This window comes from Sinocyclocheilus rhinocerous, unplaced genomic scaffold, assembly GCF_001515625.1.
Source record: "Sinocyclocheilus rhinocerous isolate Xijiao unplaced genomic scaffold, SAMN03320098_v1.1 scaffold869, whole genome shotgun sequence".
NCBI classification, from domain to species: Eukaryota; Metazoa; Chordata; class Actinopteri; order Cypriniformes; family Cyprinidae; genus Sinocyclocheilus; species Sinocyclocheilus rhinocerous.
The window spans coordinates 560,766-579,611 of NW_015653483.1; the positions used below are offsets into that span (position 1 = coordinate 560,766).

General features: G+C 37.9%; 1 protein-coding gene across 3 annotated transcripts in view; it reads left to right on the plus strand.

The window, feature by feature from the left end:
- Positions 1–18,846, plus strand: part of LOC107716314 (ras and Rab interactor 2-like) — a 54,975-nt gene that overhangs the window by 32,050 nt on the left and 4,079 nt on the right. For all 3 annotated transcript variants that reach the window (XM_016522688.1, XM_016522687.1, XM_016522689.1), the window contains 6 exons: positions 3,267–3,355; positions 5,009–5,207; positions 5,313–5,421; positions 6,501–6,573; positions 7,435–7,526; positions 10,756–12,006. In XM_016522688.1, coding sequence (XP_016378174.1) covers positions 3,267–3,355; positions 5,009–5,207; positions 5,313–5,421; positions 6,501–6,573; positions 7,435–7,526; positions 10,756–12,006 — 1,813 coding nt within the window. The remainder of the gene's footprint in view (positions 1–3,266; positions 3,356–5,008; positions 5,208–5,312; positions 5,422–6,500; positions 6,574–7,434; positions 7,527–10,755; positions 12,007–18,846) is intronic.

Genomic DNA, 18,846 nt, shown 5'->3' on the forward strand with positions numbered 1-18,846 from the left:
TGGCACCCAACATCACAATAAGATGATATTTTAAGCTCCTTATGTAGCCGAATCTGCTCTGGTTTGAATGGGCCGCCTCCAGTTTCCCCTTTGTTTTGCTTCCTCCAGCTAGCGCTGTGACGTCGGCTGACCCTAGTTACCTGTGGTTGGCCTGGCCGTGCGTCACTCAGAAAACAACTGGCCAATCAGAAGAGAGGCTCATGAATATTAATTAGACAGGCCAAAATCGACCTGTTCTAAGCAGAGCTCCTGAGAAAGGAGCTGTAAAAATATATTTAGATGGTTTTTGGTACTTATACCGCAAATATATATTCTTAAGGACATCAAAACCTAAAATAAAACTCCAGAAAGGTGTATAATATGTGACCTTTAAGTGAGTGTCGGATGATGACAGGGGTAAACTAAATGTAAAAAAACTAATTATGAGTTCATTAACATGCACAATTAAATTGAATAATATATATCCAATGTTTATACGATACACAAAAAAAAAATCAGTAATATTAGCTGATAAACAGCTTGCAAACTTTTCATTTAAATTTAGACCATTTTTATTTAATTAATATAGATTAAAGTACTAAACAAACACTAAAATTAAGAAGCACAAAATTAAATCAAAATCATATTTTTGAGTTTATTTGTTAGAAATACCAGAGGTACATATCAGCTCAGTTAGGAGGGCCTTCAAATATTATCTCAGACAGAGCGGGGCTTGTTGAGAACCACTGCTATTATGATATCATTTACTTTAATTATATGGAAAAGAGTGGCCATGATGTTCCTTAAAATGTAAACTTTAAACTTTTATTTCCACGGAATACAGATGAGGTTTTGGAATGGTGTGAGGGTGAGTAAATGATGACAGAATGTTGCTTTTTGTGTGAACAGTCCCTTTAACTGAATAACTCTGCTGCTGTCTAGCAGTGTTTATTTTTCGAACACTGCTCTCAGTGTTAGGGCTGTGTTTGGCTGAAACAAGCGTACTAGTTAAATGTCAGCAGATAGTTTCCTAGAGTCTTGGCTGCTTTGTGTGCTGTGAATGACTTTACCTCACGGCTGGTTAAAGAGAGGCACCGATGACTGCAGCATTTGGAAGAGGTCTTGATCTCGCCAGTCTCCAGAACACCAGCCAGCACCTCACAGGCATCAGAATTTCCTAACAAATGTCCAGCCGGCGAAAATGCACCTTTTATTCTGCTTCATCACCTCTTTGAATGGCTCATCACTAAAGCTGAAGTCATTCTCTGCTTCTGGATGAATTCAGCACCGCAAGCTGAATGATTTTTCGATCAGATCTCTTTCTGTCTCAGCAGGATTGGGTTTGTTAGCTCTATTAAGCATAAATGATAGGTAGTTCTATTGTCGTCATTCTGGCCGACATTAGCTCAGAGTTTTTCTCTGTCAGTGCTGTTTATTAGGATTACACAATCTCATTTATATATTTGGAGGAAATTCCCTTGCTGGCAAAATTGATCGTTTTTTGTATAAAATTAAGAACAGATTTTTTGAAGAGCACATTTTATCTGCACCTCTATAATCTGGTGAAAATTTTATATTTTTGCACAGGTGGAAAAATCTCAAATAACTAACTAACTAAAGAAATAAATGCATAAATAACATGATAAATAATATTACATAAGTACTCTTAACAAAATTTTATGGCCAGTATAAGATTTTTTAAAAGTCTCTTATGCTTACAAAGGCTGTGTTTAGTTGATTAAAATACAGTAAAAACAGTAAATATATTACAATTTAATATAAGTATTTTCTATATTAATATATTTTAAAATGTAGAAATCATTCTAATATGCTCATTTGTTGCTCAAGGACCCTCTTTACTTATTAGTGTTGAAAACAGTAGTGCGGCTTAGTATTTGGAAAGTGTGATACATTTTTTCATCATTCTTTGATTAATAGAAAGCTGAAAAGAGCAACATTTGTTTGAAATAGAAATATTTTGCAACAATGTGAAATCAATTTAATGCATCCTTGCTGAATAAAAGTATTAATTTCTAAAAAAAATATATATATATATACAGTGGGTACGGAAAGTATTCAGACCCAAATAAATACCAAGCCCAAACTTGAACGGTACTCTACATGTCATGCACACACAATAAACCATATATTATTTATGTATTATTTTATGGTCGTATGTTTTGGTAGACATTTATCATCTAAATATAAACACTCAGAAACAGGCATGCATAAACTTATAAATAACTCATAAACTTATAAATAACAGAGCATTTTCAAGTGCAAATATTAACACTGACTTTTGCATTTTGTCTAATAAGCTTAAAATTGTTTTGAGGTATTTCTTGTCTGACTCTCACATGAAGCACAATGAGCCATATCCAGCCATTACAGTGAGCCAGTTTATTTCATGTTAGTTTGATAATTCTTGACCTTTCAAGTGTGTAGCTCATTCAGCAATAATCTACAGCGATTTGGTGTGACTGAAGCCCTTTCAGGTTTTATGGATTGCTTTTCTTGGCAGTGAGCTGGATTTTAAAAAGAGCCAAGAGTTGGTGTGTAATTGTGGTTTGCTGACTTAGTCTGAGATGAAGTTAGAGAAATACCTCATGACTATAAGCGGAAAATGCTGGCTCAGATAAAAAAAGAAGTGCAACCGAAAGTGTGGACGGGTCTTTACTTGTCTGGTTTATGGTCCAGCTTTCACTGAAATCTTGACTGTCTCTCTGAATTTCTGCAGACTGAAAGAAGTTCAAGCAGTGAAAACCAAAAATAAATTAAATAAAAAAGGGATAGAGAAAGAAAAAAACAACAACATGCCCCCTGCTGGTCATCAAGAGAAACTCAGATCTGTGAAAAGATACAATGACAAAACAACTTTCTCAAGTGCACTTACCTTTAATGACATAAAATCACTGTGCTTCATGTCTGATTTAAGCAGTTAGATTAGCAATGAAGAGTATCCTGCCTTACACAGAATATTTTTTTCTTTCAATATTGTGTATTTAAATTTACAGTGACCGTGGTTCAGTGTTTCATCTAGGAATAATCAAAGGAAACGTACAGTGTGCTTTGATGTCTCTGTCTGAATTGTTCTCTCTGTTAGCCTTTGAAAGGAAACTGATGCAGTTGCTGGTTTACTGGGAATAATTTCACGATGACTAATTCCAGACAGCCACTTCCCATTCTTACAAAACATCAATGACACCAGCACACATTCAGAACATCTCGAGATTTCCTGCTCTTTACGCTTGTTTTGTGTGTGTGTGTGTGTGTGTGTGTGACTACAGCTGATTGACACGTTCTCCACGGAGATCTCAGAGCTAAAGCAGGAGATGGTTCAGCCAGCCAGAGAGCCAGAGACAGAGATCTTACAGGGGTGAGTCCTTCCTTCATCACTGTCATCCTCTTCACTGACATTAATAGGTTATATTACATGGTGTTCCTTTTGTATATGTGCTCATTTGTAAAGTGGGATTCAAAGGTGTGAGATGACATTGAACATGTAATTTAAACCTGAAAATAAAGTTTTAAAGGGGTCATATGATGCTGCTAAAAAGAACATTATTTTGTGTATTTGGTGTAATTAAATGTGTTTATGCGGTTTAAGGTTCAAAAAACACATTATTTTTCACATACTGTACATTATTGTTTCTCCTCTATGCCCCGCCTTTCTGAAACGCATCGATTTTTACAAAGCTCATAAAGCAAACTAAGCAATATTTTGGAAGTGTCATAGAGTTATAGCTGTATCTGGCATTAAACTGGGATGGGAGAAGCGTTTTTATAATAATAATAAAAAAATATCTCCAGATTTATGTAGTCATTCTGTGTTCTGTATCACAAGCATCAGCTTTAAGATTCATTCTCAGTGTTTGTTATTGTACTTCCCATGTTCTCCAGCAGGTGGAGCATGTCTTATTTTTGAGCCGTAAGCATTCAATGCTTTTGCAATACCGCATTTCCATGAAATTAAAAGGAAGTGCAAGGAACAATAAATTCAGGTGTTTCACAATCAGCTTTCAGAAGTTTGAAAACAGCTTAACCAAAACAAGCTTCAATCTCTAATATTTTTTCCTCATTTGATATTCTTGCATTTATAATGCATGCATATGAATATTACAATTGACAAACATTCCTAACATTCATAAACATACTTTTATAACTCTTGCAAAATCTGTGAGCCTTCAGTCACTATGGCTCCTTTTGATGTATAATGAAATAGTTCTGTAATTTAGGTGTAGTAGTTTTTGTTTTTTACAGTACTGATAGGTCAGTGTGGGTTTGGAAAGTAGGAGGAGGTCTTACTTCCTGTCAAGCTGTAAAGAGTTCTGACTAGGCTGATTAAAAATATAGACCATTATAAAAATGATAATGAACAAAAAACAGCAATATTGGATTTAATTATTTGATTAAACAACTCATATCAATGAATTAACAGGTTCACATTAACAGGTTTATAAGTTCACATTAGTTTAGTAGTGGTACTGACAGTTGTACATCATTGTATGCAAACTTGAACACTTTTAGTCAGCAAGGATGCATTAAATTGAACAAAAATGACAGTAAAGACATTTATAATGTTACAAAAGATTTCTGTTTCGAATGAATGCTGTTCTTTTAAACTATCTATTTATCAAATAATCCTGAATCACATTTTCTACAAAAACATTAATCAGTAAAACTGTTTTAACATTGACAATAATAAGAAATGTTTCTTGAGCACTACTTGAGAATTTTTAAAGGATCATGTGACACCGAAGAATGGAATAAATTAAATTTTAAAATATATTAACACAGAAAACAGTTCATTGAAATTGCAAGAATATTTCCCTATATTACTCTTAATAGTAGTAGTCTGGGATTCTCCCAGATTTAGGGTGTTAGGGGGTCTGCAGTTTTTCTTTTACTGTTAAAGTGATCTGCCACCTGAAAACATTTGACAACCACTGCTTTAATCCAAGACCAAGTGTGGTTTTGATCTTGCGTTGTTGTGAAATAAAGGTTCCTCTCTCTATGTATATATCTGCAGTCTGGAAGGAGAGGTCAGTGGTCTTTTCCTTCAATCTTCTGCCTGCGCTGGTGCACCTGGAGTGAGGGATTCTGGGTATGACTCTCTACGCAGACGCATGAGCATCCTGGACAGACTGATGCAGACACACTCTGTATGGTTGCTACTGTCACTCAGCGATGAGGAAGCCAGACGCATTCTGCAGCCGCAGCCGGCAGGGGTAAAGACAACAGCCTCCTTGCTTCACAACAATAGGTTCTTTTGTTATTTATTTTTTATCACGGTCAGTCACATTCATGTGTGTGTGTGTCTGTGTTCTATCTAGAGTTTTGTGGTGAGGAGGTGTTATAAACTGCAGAAAAAGGTGATTTCCCTACGTATGGACAGTGACACACTGATTGTTCAGGACTTCCCAGTTAAAGAGAGTCAATATAGTAAGTGATATACTAAGTGTAGACCATTAGTCCATTAGTAGACCACTAATAGTATGTGCATCTGCGTCAACTTTTTCACTTCCTCCTGCCTGGAGTTTTTGGTTGTTTTTTGCCTGTCCATTTCCTGTCTTAATTATTTGGAACAACCATGCATCTCATCAGAGTAAACGCTGACCTAGTAATAAACTGTGTTTGTTTGTTTGATGTTTTTGCTTAATTTATGCTTTTTGTTATTCTGTCAAAGACACATTTCATAATACAGGGCCATAAGTGTGCTGTGGTACTGAATATCAGTATGATATATATGTAGTGTGATATACACAGCATATACTACCGTTCAAAAGTTTGGGGTCAGTCAATTTATTTATTTTTTTTATAAATGAATACTAAATAAATAAATTAATATTCAGCAAGGATGTATTAAATTGATCAATCGTGACATTACAGATATTTATAATTTTACAAAATTGTGAATCCTGAAAAAAGTATCATGGCTTCCACGAACTTATTAAGCAGCACAGCTTCATTTAAATTGCAATATTAAACTGCAATATTATAGAATATACAGAAGAGTTTCCTACCACAAACTTTTGAATGGCAGTATACATATTTAATATCTGAAAGAGCAAATATGGAAAAAATTATTTGGTTGGAAACAAAACTTTTTTTGAAATATAAGAATTGTTCATAAATCTATTCATTTTTACTGATGTTTTTTTTTCCAGTTCTTCTTATGTTTCATGAATGAAGCCTAATGAATCTTAAAATCCATTTGTATGGATCAAGCTCCAATTGTGCTATGCTGTTATTCTACTTAAATGAAATCAGTTCTCTCACTGTTTTATCTCCATCAACACAGTTCTTGCATTCTGCTTCAGTCCCATCTCTCTGGTTTTCTCTCTGTCTTTGTCTGTCACTTTCTGCAAATGCAGCAAGTGGGTCAGATCCTGTGCGACTTGTGTGAAGGATGTTTAAATGTACAAATTTGGCTCTGTTTACTTTTCCCTTTGAGAGAGACTTAGGTCATTCCAGTTTTTCCAATAGCTATTCCTGTGGTGTGTGTGTGTCTTTTATTACAGCTTTTTCCCTGGAGGGCTCAGGGATCAGCTTTGCAGACCTCTTTCGACTGGTGGCGTTCTGCTGTATCAGCAGGTAAAATGATCTCACTCTGAAAACCATAAACAGCTTGTTTAGTTTCTAGGATCATTCAGTGGTCTATTTTATATATAAAAGTGCGAGTACAGTAACCATTATGCTTTGTTGGTGTAGATATTTATCATTTATAAGAATTCTTGCTTTATCGCTTTTTAGACTCAAACTAGCAATGATTACACAAGCATAGATCCCAGACTCAGCCCAAAACAACAATATTAGCTCAACCAATGGAGTGAATTTGAGGTGGGACTATCTTTTGACCTGCCAATGGAAGGGGAAGGTGCACAAAAATTTTACCCATAACCTTAAAGAAAATCTGTTCTCAGAATAAACCAAAATGTTTGTGGTAAAGTAAAATCAGATGATGCTGTTTCAGCTGCATTCCAGTGTTGAAGACCAACACAGATAATAGCAGGAAGGAAGGGGTGACTGGAGTGGCCTCTTTTTGCTTGAAAAAAAAATGTAGTCAAAGTTAGTCTGTCTTAACCTGTTTACATAGTTAGAGCTCACCTCTGTACTGTAGTTCTATAGTTCTGTAATGAAGAGGTTTGCAAGATGTAACAAATCCATGTGTCATCCTGTGCCTGGGTCTGTGTCAATGCCACACAGAAAAGTCAGTGGATAAACACAGCCCTCTCTCTGCCAAACTCACCCACATGCTCTGATTAACAGATTTCTCTCTCTCTCTGTCTCTCTGACTCCTTCTTTCTTTCATTCTCTCCACGAGTGCACACAACAACTCTCAGCCCGGATATTCTTGCTGTTTAGTTTTTAGTATTTGTCATCACTCTAACAGTCTTTTGAAGCATTTTTGTAATATTTTTTTAGCTCTTCTCAACATTTATCTGTCCTCTTTAGGGACGTTCTGCCCTTCACACTGAAGCTGCCTGAGGCCATCGCAGCTGCAAAGACCCCTAAAGATCTGGAGGAGGTGGCTCAGTTAGGAAGAGGTGAGTTTTCTTCCCAATGCATGAATGTTTGCTCTCCAGAGTTTTACTGAGCTTAACTGCTGACTTGTGAGTTTCAGCGTTACTCAGACAGCATAAATACTCCTCGAATGACCCTCAGCATTTTATGTGTTTATTATATGTCTGTGTGACTGGGTGCAATTGTGTGTGTACTGGAAACCTAATGCAGATGTTGTTTGACCAACTAGCAGTTAACCAAGGGGTAATCAGTCTTATATTTTGGATTCAGCTTAGACTACTCTACGTTTTTATGTAACCAAATTAAAAAAATGTTGACCAGTCTTAAAGAACAAAATTAGATGACTAACTTTTAAGACTAGTCTAAACCTTTTATGCAACTGGCCAGGTCTGAGTTATAATGGTAGTCAGTGTGTCAAAGTTTAGTCGTTGTTGAGCATTCAGCAGTTTTACATGGTTAAAGCATTTAGCTAGGCATTTCATTTACAAGTAACCACCAACTCTAAAACATTAAGACAAAATGCACAGCATATAGAGAGAGAGAGAGAGAGAGAGAGAGAGGGGATACACATCTTAAAATTCCATAACGATAAATTGATAATTATTTTCATGTTGGCCGATAACCAATTAATTTGATATTATATTAAAATTCTATACTGTTTTCTGTCATGTATTTTCATTTTGACATTTGCTTAAGATTCAGTTTAACAGTTATTAAATTATTAGTGTAACTAATAACTTTAATGTTTTTAAGTCTTAAAGCCTGAGATCCACAGGTTGTATGCAGACATGCTGATGAACATGTTGGATTTTGTAGTGTGAAAATATCTGGCATATTGTGAAGAACATAAGTCAGATATGTCTGGAGCTTTGACTATACAGGTGTTACTGTGCCAGCAAACACACAACAACATTTCACATGTGGCTTTTAACAAGCAGCTCATGTGGCCGACATATGCGCATGATGAGACGTTGATTAGGTGAAATTGACCACAGATGTGTTTGATGCTAGTAAATGTCTCTATCAAACAGAGATCTGCCTGTGTGCCGTGTCTGATTCAGACTACATGTTGTAACTTTGCACCTTACTTGACTTATGTGATGTACAACATTCCTGTACTGAGACGGATGAAATCTTGAACACAAAACTGGTGTGGTTTTGTTTTTCAGCAGAGATTATGAGATTCATTACAAAAGAAAATTATCCCTGTAGCTTTATTTAATCATATGGTGGAATGGTTTGACGAGGTAAAAAGCTTCAGATTTTATTTTAACATGATTTTTTTCATATATAATCTGAATATGAAATGAGTAAATGACTTGTTTAGGGGCATTTTTTTGTTAAAGAGAAATACAATAGCTTTGAAAAAGGATGATCTTTTAGTTTTGTGAAATTACATACTTGAAATCTCTGAAGGGAACATATTTTCCTCAGGAAGACCAGGCAGTCTGAATGGGATAGGTGAGACAGAAAGTCTGTCTTGGCAGGTAAAGGATCTTCTCTGTTAAAGAATGCTACCTGTAATAATACGGTTAGGCAATAATGAATGCTAAAATGGCCGTACCGAGTAAAGCTGAGAGCAGTGATGGGTGTGGTACCTCCATACTAGGATCATTTCCAAGAGAAACTCCACCAAGACAAAATTCCAGCTGCTCATTGGCTGACTATAATGACTGGGACACTGGGGGTGAACTGAGGACAAGAGAAGAGTTGAGAATGACAGCAGATGAGACAAAGTCTGTATAACATAATGTAGCATTTTAAGTTAGCTTACAGAGAGTGAAAGAAAAAAAGAGACAAAGTAAATAAAAGAAAAGTACACAGGTGCAGGTTTCCAGTTATTCCACTCCTGCACAGGTGTCACTTCGGCAGAACTGCTCTTATCTCAGATGCCATCATTTAAGAGATGTCTGAAACGTATCAAGAAAAAAAAAAAAAAAAGTTTTATAGTGATTTCCTGTCACACCTATTTTTCTGTTGTAGCTTTCTTGGCAATTTTTGCAGTTTGGTATTGCAGCACTTTTTATGTTACTGTCACCTCAGTATAAATCACTTGAGTTAAGTATTTCACTTTGGATTAATGAGTCTGCTGAATGAATAAATGTGAATATTTTCCTTGTCTTTGCAAAGGCAACATACATGTGTCTGTAGAAAAAAGGGCATGTTAATTTTCCTCCTGACCATAGATGTCACTGAATCCCATCTCAGCACATTTATTGAATGGTTATGTTTTTTATTTCAATATTTTTCAGAACATCAGCATTTGTGTGATTTATTCCAGTTTATTATTATTATTATTATTATTGATGCATAATGATATATAATGATGCATTATCCTGTACATGCTAAATTTAATTCCAAAAATGTTACAATTTATTAGTAAATTAATTCACACATTATTCTTGAGGGGGACAGCTTTCCCTGCTGTTTGATTGTTATATCTTTTATATTTCATCTCTATAGTTATCATGTTGATTCCCAAAAACTGGAACATGATCAAAGTAAAAAGTATTAGTTTTCTGAAAATGCGAGATCACATAACCAAAACAAAGAAAAGTCATTCTCTTGTATTGCATCAGAAGAAAACATTTGAAGGGGTGGCGTTTAGTGTGAATGAGTGCGCAGTAAAAGAGGAGGAACCGAGAGCTCCAGTGCCTGTCCTCCTCCCACCACCTCATCAGCATACATGACTCACACCATTCACTGTATGGGTATCAGCACTACTCTACCACTCACAACTCAGACAGCAAGAGTCGCTGCATGGAGTGTAGACGTGTAAACTTTTGTGCTCCAACTATTTACAAGCAGTCTGAAGAGAAGACTTGATGATTAGTAGCGTAAGTTTAATTCTCCTGTTCTTGTCTCATTTGTTTCAGGATTTTGTTAATTGTTCACTTAAATGGGTTTTTTTTCTCCATAGTTTCTGTCATGGAATTTTGTGGTTTTGTGTTTGCGCCCACTATATTGTGTCCATGTGTTCAGAATGCCAGTGCTTGAACTTGTAGGATAACCCTTTCAGAAACATTATCTAGAGTGTCTATTGATGTTCTTCAGCTTTTTTGTCAATCGCTTGAAATTTTAACTTGATATCTGGAATTCTCTGAAATGACTTCCTCTTTTATTTGTTTGTTCTGTAATACTCTTCTGTGATTGCATGAAAAGTATGATTCAGCTGTCTAATTGTTAAATGCCTTATTCGTTTAAAATTTTTGTTTTTTATTAATGGAGCCTAATTGTGTTGTCTTCATGCAGGTTTCTGGAACTCTGAACTGTGCAATAAGAGGAAGTCTTCTGTGTCTGGGGAGACTGTTTGTGAAATTTCACAACAAAGACTGAAACAGTGGTTATCCCCAAGAGTTCCGGCCATCCCATTCACTCGGACCCCTTCTGAACTTGAATGCAGTCAATCCAACGGAGCACTGTGTTTCATCAATCCTCTGTTCCTGCAGACACACCAAACCAACCCTTCACCTAAAAAGCAAGAATCATCCCCGGGAAACACAAATCGGCAGAACGGGGAAGACAGCGTCTTTTGCCGTGCAAAAAGCACACAAAACAAATCACACGCAAGTGTGAGCAGATCCAATAGCAAGAGATCACCACCACCTCGGCCCCCACCTCCCCGCTTTGCCTCTGGCAGATCAGCAGTTCTTCGCAAACAGAAGACCATGCCTGAGACGGTCTGTTGGATCAAAACGCCTCAGGAAAAGAGCAGCCTGCTGGGGAGGTTGGGATCATCCTTCAGTTCCTTATCGCCCTCATCCTCCCCACCCAAAAAGTTCAGTAAACCCATCCTGGTGCCCTCATCCCGCAGTAATAATTCCTCTGGTCTGCTTGATGCCGATGGCCTCCGCTGCCACATGGCCCTGGATGACCAGACCATTGAGGAAGCTGTGTCTTGGAGCCTGGCCAAGCTGTCCTCACGCAACTCCACCACCCTGGAGAACGGTAGCCCCACGGATGAGCGCTGCTCCAGCGGACGAGAGCGTCTGAGTGACATCAGCATCTCCACCTCGTCCTCAGACTCCCTCGACTTCACCCACAGCTTCTCACTGCCCATGGAGACCAGTCCTTCCAGAACCGAGCGGCCCACTGGTGACAGCAGCCTGGAGGAGGAAGAAGACGATGGAATCAACTTGGAGAGCGACCAGGAGGTGCCACCACCCTTCAAGTCAAAGAAGCAGAATGGCACTGGTACGTTTGTGCTACCGCGTGCACTGAGAGGACATTTGCGCAAGATGAGTGGCGTTCTCAATTCTCTGATGACACCCGAGAAGAGAGCCATTCGGAAGATTGTCGAGCAATCCAGGGATAAAGGGACTTACTTTGGCTGCCTGGTGCAGGACTACGTGAGCTTCCTGCAGGAGAACTGCAGCTGCCACACATCAGGCTTAGACCTGCTGCAGACTCTCAGGCAGTTCATGACTCAGATGAAGTCCTACCTGCTGCAGAGCTCAGAGCTTGACCCACCAATTGAGTCCCTTATCCCAGAGGATCAAATAGGTAAGGCTTCCTTCCTTCAGTTAAACTGTTCTGTGCTAAGAAAGGGAAACTGAATTGTTGCTCTGGCGCCAATAATTATACAAAGGAAGTAGGGGTGTGCAACATGTATTGTTTACAATAATATCGTAATAGGTCTTTTAATGATGTGCAAGCTTACAGTATTGAGTATGTCATATGTTTAGGGCATCTGCTATATGTAAGACCGTAACTGCAAACTGTCTAAGTTGTTTTAACCCCTGTCAAAGATCGGCGACGGCCTCAGATTATTGTTGTTTCACTTTCACAGCATGTTAAAACATCACACTCTTACTTAATCTGGACAAACTGTGCATCAGTAGAAAGATTAAAGACTCTAGCTTTGATATTTGACCACTGTTTTGATAAAACATTGTTGCAGTGACAGTAATTTAGTAATTTATGTCAGGAGTGCAAAATAATAAATCCGTATAATCATATTTGGAATAGAAATTCACCACGCATTCATATTCAGTCACGTCTGCAGCGGTTTATTTGTGTTCACATAGCTTCACTGAACAGCGTCAATAAGGGCTTATAATTTGCCGCTCCCTGGACTGTCTCTGTGTGTTTACTCTTCTGTGCTCGCGCTGTGAAGAGAAACCCTGATTCGTCTGTCGCACTGCAGTCACGCCATCTACGCTGAGAAATTAGTTGCGTGTCTACATGGCGTTGCGTGGTAGTGATGGCCATGAAGCTTCGAAAGCTTTGCAAATCATTTTATTAAATTTTTTTTAAAGTGGGTCGGAGCGCGTATCAAACTGAAACCACAGTCAATTAATCGATAATAATAGGCTAATTAAAAACACATTATACAGGCACTTCTTATTTAATGGTATTTTATTGTTTAATTGTATTTAATGTATTAAACTTTCAATAAAACATTTGCAGTGGGTTTGTAAAATGTTTATGCATATTTTGGCCTGAGACACTTGGTGTTGGTATACATATTTTAAAAATTATTAAAAAATAATTTGTTGACGCCTTGTCAATCATATTGCAACTAATAACAAGCCCCGTCTCATCCTGTCACGAGCTCCCCTGCTCTTCCGCGTTCATATCTGACCATAACAAACACAGAGAAACATCTGGGGGCTGTTCCATAAAAGACGCTAAGAAAAGCGGGGATTAAAGTCCAAAACCTGACTTGAAATAACCTAAGAAATCAATCGGGACTAAAGCGGTTTCATAAACGTCAATTTAAGTTCATGCAATCTCACTAATTTGATCCAGGTTCAGTGGGTCAAGATCATTTGATGTGCACGCTTATTCTTAAGCAGCCCTTGAGGTCCATCATGGATCAAATCGACTGAGATGGTCCTCACTGCAGACCACAAGATCCAGGGGGCGTGGTTGGATCCAGATCCAACCCCTCCCACCTTACATATAAACTAGGGCTGCGCGTTAAATATCGCATGCGATTTATCGTGCAGCCCTAATATAAACCTACCCGTCTCCACCCCCTGATCCCTAAACCCACCCATCTCCACCCCTAAACCTACCATTCTCCACCCACTAGATGTGGATCCAACCACGCCCCCTGGATCTTGTGTTCTGCAGTGAGGGGCTACTGAATGGAACAGCGAATATTTGTGCTGTTTAATGCATTTGAGACGTTGTGTTTTCCTCAGTGCATAACTGACACGTCACAGGTATATTTTTCACATGTAAATGTTAGAAAGTCATGCAAATATATCCATTTAGATTTTTGTCTTTATGTTTGAGCTTATATATCTCTATTATCATAACAGTCTGAGTAATTCTGATTCTAGAACAGTAAACTTTGAAGTGTCAGCTTCATGACAATGTCAGCTTTGTGAACATATGTTGATTATGTATCTAGTCAGAAAGACTGATGAGCAGCAACCTTTTTATTTTGGGTATGTCATTTGTGTCTCCATGCTGAAAATGGGGGGTGACCGCAAAGTGGTTTAGGCAATTAAATGAAATACGACTAGCTGAATAAAGTTCCAGTGAGCACTGATTTGTGTTGCCAAATGAGCGCCTTACATAATTCTTGCATTGATACCTTTGGCCCTGTCCCAAATGCCACCATAAGCTCTTGCAGCCTTCTTCCGTGTCCACACTTTGTGTTGTAATGCTGCCTATATTGTTGAAAATGAGTCTGTTGTGAAGTCTGCAAAAGTGTGCATTGAAGCTGCTAAAGAGGGAGCTTTTTGGTCTCGAAATGGGACATTTTTTTGTCCTCATGGACTTCACAAGCATGCAGCTGCCATTGCAAGACCACAAGTACACTTCAAATGTGCTATTTGGGACTGGGCCAATGAGCACTAAGCACATTAAATTGACACTTCTCTGCAGTATTAAGGCACTTAATGATCTTGTCAATGTTAATTAACTTACTCTCAATGCAGAGGATGAGAGGAAGTAATATTTGCACTGACTACTGGTAAACAGACATTTTTTTGTTGTTGTTGAGGATAATGCAATTACTAAGGGCAGAGCTCATATTCTATGAGCTGCGTACAATGCTATTGCCAACATATTCATGAATCGATATGCATATTGTTGCATTATGGTGAACTATAAAGAATGGCCAGCTGTGCATCACAATATTGCTCATTTTTAAGGGGCTGTAGGATGGTGCATTTGAGACGTTGTGTTTTCCTCAGTGCATAACTGACACGTCACAGGTATATTTTTCACATGTAAATGTTAGAAAGTCATGCAAATATATCCATTTAGATTTTTGTCTTTATGTTTGAGCTTATATATCTCTATTATCATAACAGTCTGAGTAATTCTGATTCTAGAACAGTAAACTTTGAAGTGTCAGCTTCATGACAATGTCAGCTTTGTGAACATATGTTGATTATGTATCTAGTCAGAAAGACTGATGAGCAGCAACCTTTTTATTTTGGGTATGTCATTTGTGTCTCCATGCTGAAAATGGGGGGTGACCGCAAAGTGGTTTAGGCAATTAAATGAAATACGACTAGCTGAATAAAGTTCCAGTGAGCACTGATTTGTGTTGCCAAATGAGCGCCTTACATAATTCTTGCATTGATACCTTTGGCCCTGTCCCAAATGCCACCATAAGCTCTTGCAGCCTTCTTCCGTGTCCACACTTTGTGTTGTAATGCTGCCTATATTGTTGAAAATGAGTCTGTTGTGAAGTCTGCAAAAGTGTGCATTGAAGCTGCTAAAGAGGGAGCTTTTTGGTCTCGAAATGGGACATTTTTTTGTCCTCATGGACTTCACAAGCATGCAGCTGCCATTGCAAGACCACAAGTACACTTCAAATGTGCTATTTGGGACTGGGCCAATGAGCACTAAGCACATTAAATTGACACTTCTCTGCAGTATTAAGGCACTTAATGATCTTGTCAATGTTAATTAACTTACTCTCAATGCAGAGGATGAGAGGAAGTAATATTTGCACTGACTACTGGTAAACAGACATTTTTTTGTTGTTGTTGAGGATAATGCAATTACTAAGGGCAGAGCTCATATTCTATGAGCTGCGTACAATGCTATTGCCAACATATTCATGAATCGATATGCATATTGTTGCATTATGGTGAACTATAAAGAATGGCCAGCTGTGCATCACAATATTGCTCATTTTTAAGGGGCTGTAGGATGGAAAAGTGACATTGAGAAAAGCCCATGACTGTTTTGTGGTTAACAAACATTGGAGGAGAGTCTCTCAGGCTGAGGTTGCCTTGACGGACTGTTTCTAATCAGAACCTTCCTGTAAAATGAGGCAGCGCTCTGTCTCCATTGCAAATGATTTACAAGGACCCTGCAGCCCACTGCTCACAGCACAACAAATATTTTCTAGCACTGGAAAACTACAAATAAAATGCTACATTTTGAAATGCAGAACATTTTAATAATATTAGATATGATGCAACAACAAATGTGGAAGGGAAATATTTATAATTAGAACGCCAAAATTACACATGATTACTACCTATTGACACCACTGTACCACTGCAAACTATAAATTATGTGTGGAAGCAAACAAATACACCATAAGTATGAATGCTGAGGGTTAAACTTGTGTGTGCGTGTGCATGAGACAAAACTCTCATGCCCGTTCATCTCAGCCTGAAGGCATTTTACTCGGCGTGAGCGGCACACACAAGGCACATTGAGCTGAGATATACACAGGCATATTCACGTGTGGGCAGAGAACCATTAGTATGGCTTGTATAACTGGCCACACGTCTTTCACAGTCAGTAGCAAGCAATTACATACTTTATACGACGACATACTAACTGTAAAAGCCCAGTAGATACACATGCTATAGCAGTTTAGTGATCACAAAATTAGTTCAGGACCATGGATAGTATGATGGATGATTTTCAGCTCAGCTGGATTTGGTTCTTCAGGAAATTTGCACCATCCATCGCCCTGAGCATCCTCCTCCTCTCACAAGTTGTAAACAAAGTCCTGCTCTGCTATGTGTTTTGAGGAATAGATCACTTTCCAGATGTTCCCAAAATGAATTTCAGCCAAACGAGCCAGTGTCTCCAATATAGCTCTTCTACGATCCACCGTAACCCCTCCTGCTTGTCCATTCAGGCATTGAGTATGTGGGTGTCAGGCAAGAATGTAGAGAAAAAGGCTCTTGTTCAGAGCTCCTAACCTGATGCAGCTGCCTATGTGTACTGGCAGGTTTTTTTGTGTTCATGTTGTGTTTAAACAAGCCCAGCACAATAAGGGCTGTAGCTATGAGATTATGCTGCCATAAATCCTATTCTGTGACTTAAAATAGCAATAAGAACAAGCTTGAATGCAGTTAATGACCTTTGACATTTCAGGTCACCCTTTTTTTGCTGAGATCTATATTTAAATAGCTGAATAGTCAGTGCTCTTTTAACTCATTTTTGAGTCATAACAGGGTTAAGACACTGTTTTATCGAGATGTGTCTGGGAAGACTCATTGTTGCTACTTCAGGCCAAGGATTTTTTTATTGTTGTTGTGCCTCTGCTCTATTCTGAGAACTTCCTTAAAAACACGTCTAAGAGTAGAGATTCAGTGTGAAGTTATCATTCGTTTTCCTGAAAGACTTAATTTATGTGGAGGGTTCAATAGACTATTAGGGGGATTTTATTTGGTCTCTTTGTCTGGTTTAGTTTGTGTGTGCCTTTTGTTCTGTGCTGTGACGTACTTTGTGGCCTTGTCTCCTAACGCAAGCACTAGCGTGTACTTGTGTGGGAAGCATCAGTGGATTCACTTCTCCTGTCACTGCGGCTTCATTTTCCAGTCTGCAGTGCAGACGTGGAGCGTGAGAGACAGAGAGAGCGCTATGTAGGAGAGACGCTGAGGAAGACAGGAGATTGTTTTGAGGGGATGTTAACAAACTTTGGAAGATAACCTTTCAAGTAGAGGTGGCCTTGACGGATGAGTGTTTCTAATCTGAGCCACATTCCTGTAAACATTCCTGTTGCCATCAACACTGAGGTTTCCTGTTGTCTTGCTGTCCAATGACATTCTTCTTAAGGGCCGAATTCACTAATGAGTTGCTAAATAATACAAATGAAAAAGACAGTATACATTACATTATAAATTATTTAAAAAAATCTAATAAATTCAATTACACTATTGCGCTGTTTAAGTAAATAGTGCTGGTCAGCAAACATTTCATTCAGCATCTCTTTTTATGTAAATTAGGTTTAAAATTCACTAAAGATAGGTACAAATGTCTGTCTGGCACAGTTGACATTATCCTATAGAGTTAACGTAGGCAATAAATGAAATTTTATTTAAATTAGATTTTTCTAATTGTAGCTGCTCTTACTTGTTTATAAAATGGACTAGAGGTAATAACCAGGCATAGATACAGATACAATGTACTCTTAATATTAATATTAAGTGTAAAATGAAAATTAAATAAATATCAAATTAAGTTATAAAGTAAAATATTATATTACAGAACTATCTGTACCCCTCCCATTCCCTTTGCTTCAACTGCATCTGCGGTTCTTCCAGAGAATAAAGCTTTTAAGTGGAACTACAAACTGGCTCAGTTCCTCTAAATCTTTAGCTCTGTGCTGCCCTCTCGCCTTTATTAGCAGAGCTCTCTACATCACTCACAAAAGTGAGAGGAGCCTTGCTTATTTACCAAGTTATCTGCTCTCTCTTGGGACTGACGACCATATAAACACATTTGCAACTAAGCTGATTCTGTTAAAGTGATGTCAGCGCTAAAGTCAGACCTCTAGAACACCCTGATGCAAGGCACGATGACTATGTCTATTTATTAGTTATGCTTCTGATGGATAATTTCTTGTGAATGGAGTGGGAATATCGGGAATATCTGTAGCCTTGACTATTTAAAAAAAGGAAGCTATTTCCACATGGCGATTGTTGTGGACACTTGTAGGCAACATTTGACCCCATTGTGAACACTGCCAACAAGCAGCCTATGTGTCTTTTTACGCTTTACTTTGAGGTAATTTGGAATATTAAAACGGGTTTAGTTGACTTAATTTCCCAAAACAGGTTTGCCAAGTTACTATCACAAGCAGTTGAGTCATACTGACACACATGATTAAGACGATTCCGATAAATGAAGTGTAAACTGTCAGGTTACAAGTTGTGATTCGAAATCATCTAGCCTTTCATAGATATAATGCAAAGTTTTTCTAGAAAACAGCCTACCTTCAAATCATTATGCTATTTATATTAGCTTAAAAAACATTTATATAAAATTTTATTTTTACACTTGCTCACTGTAATGAATTTACATTTGTAATGGACCAAAAAATGTAAAGCAAACACACAAATGGCATTAGTTTGATCTACTATTTTATATATATATATATATATATATATATATATATATACACAC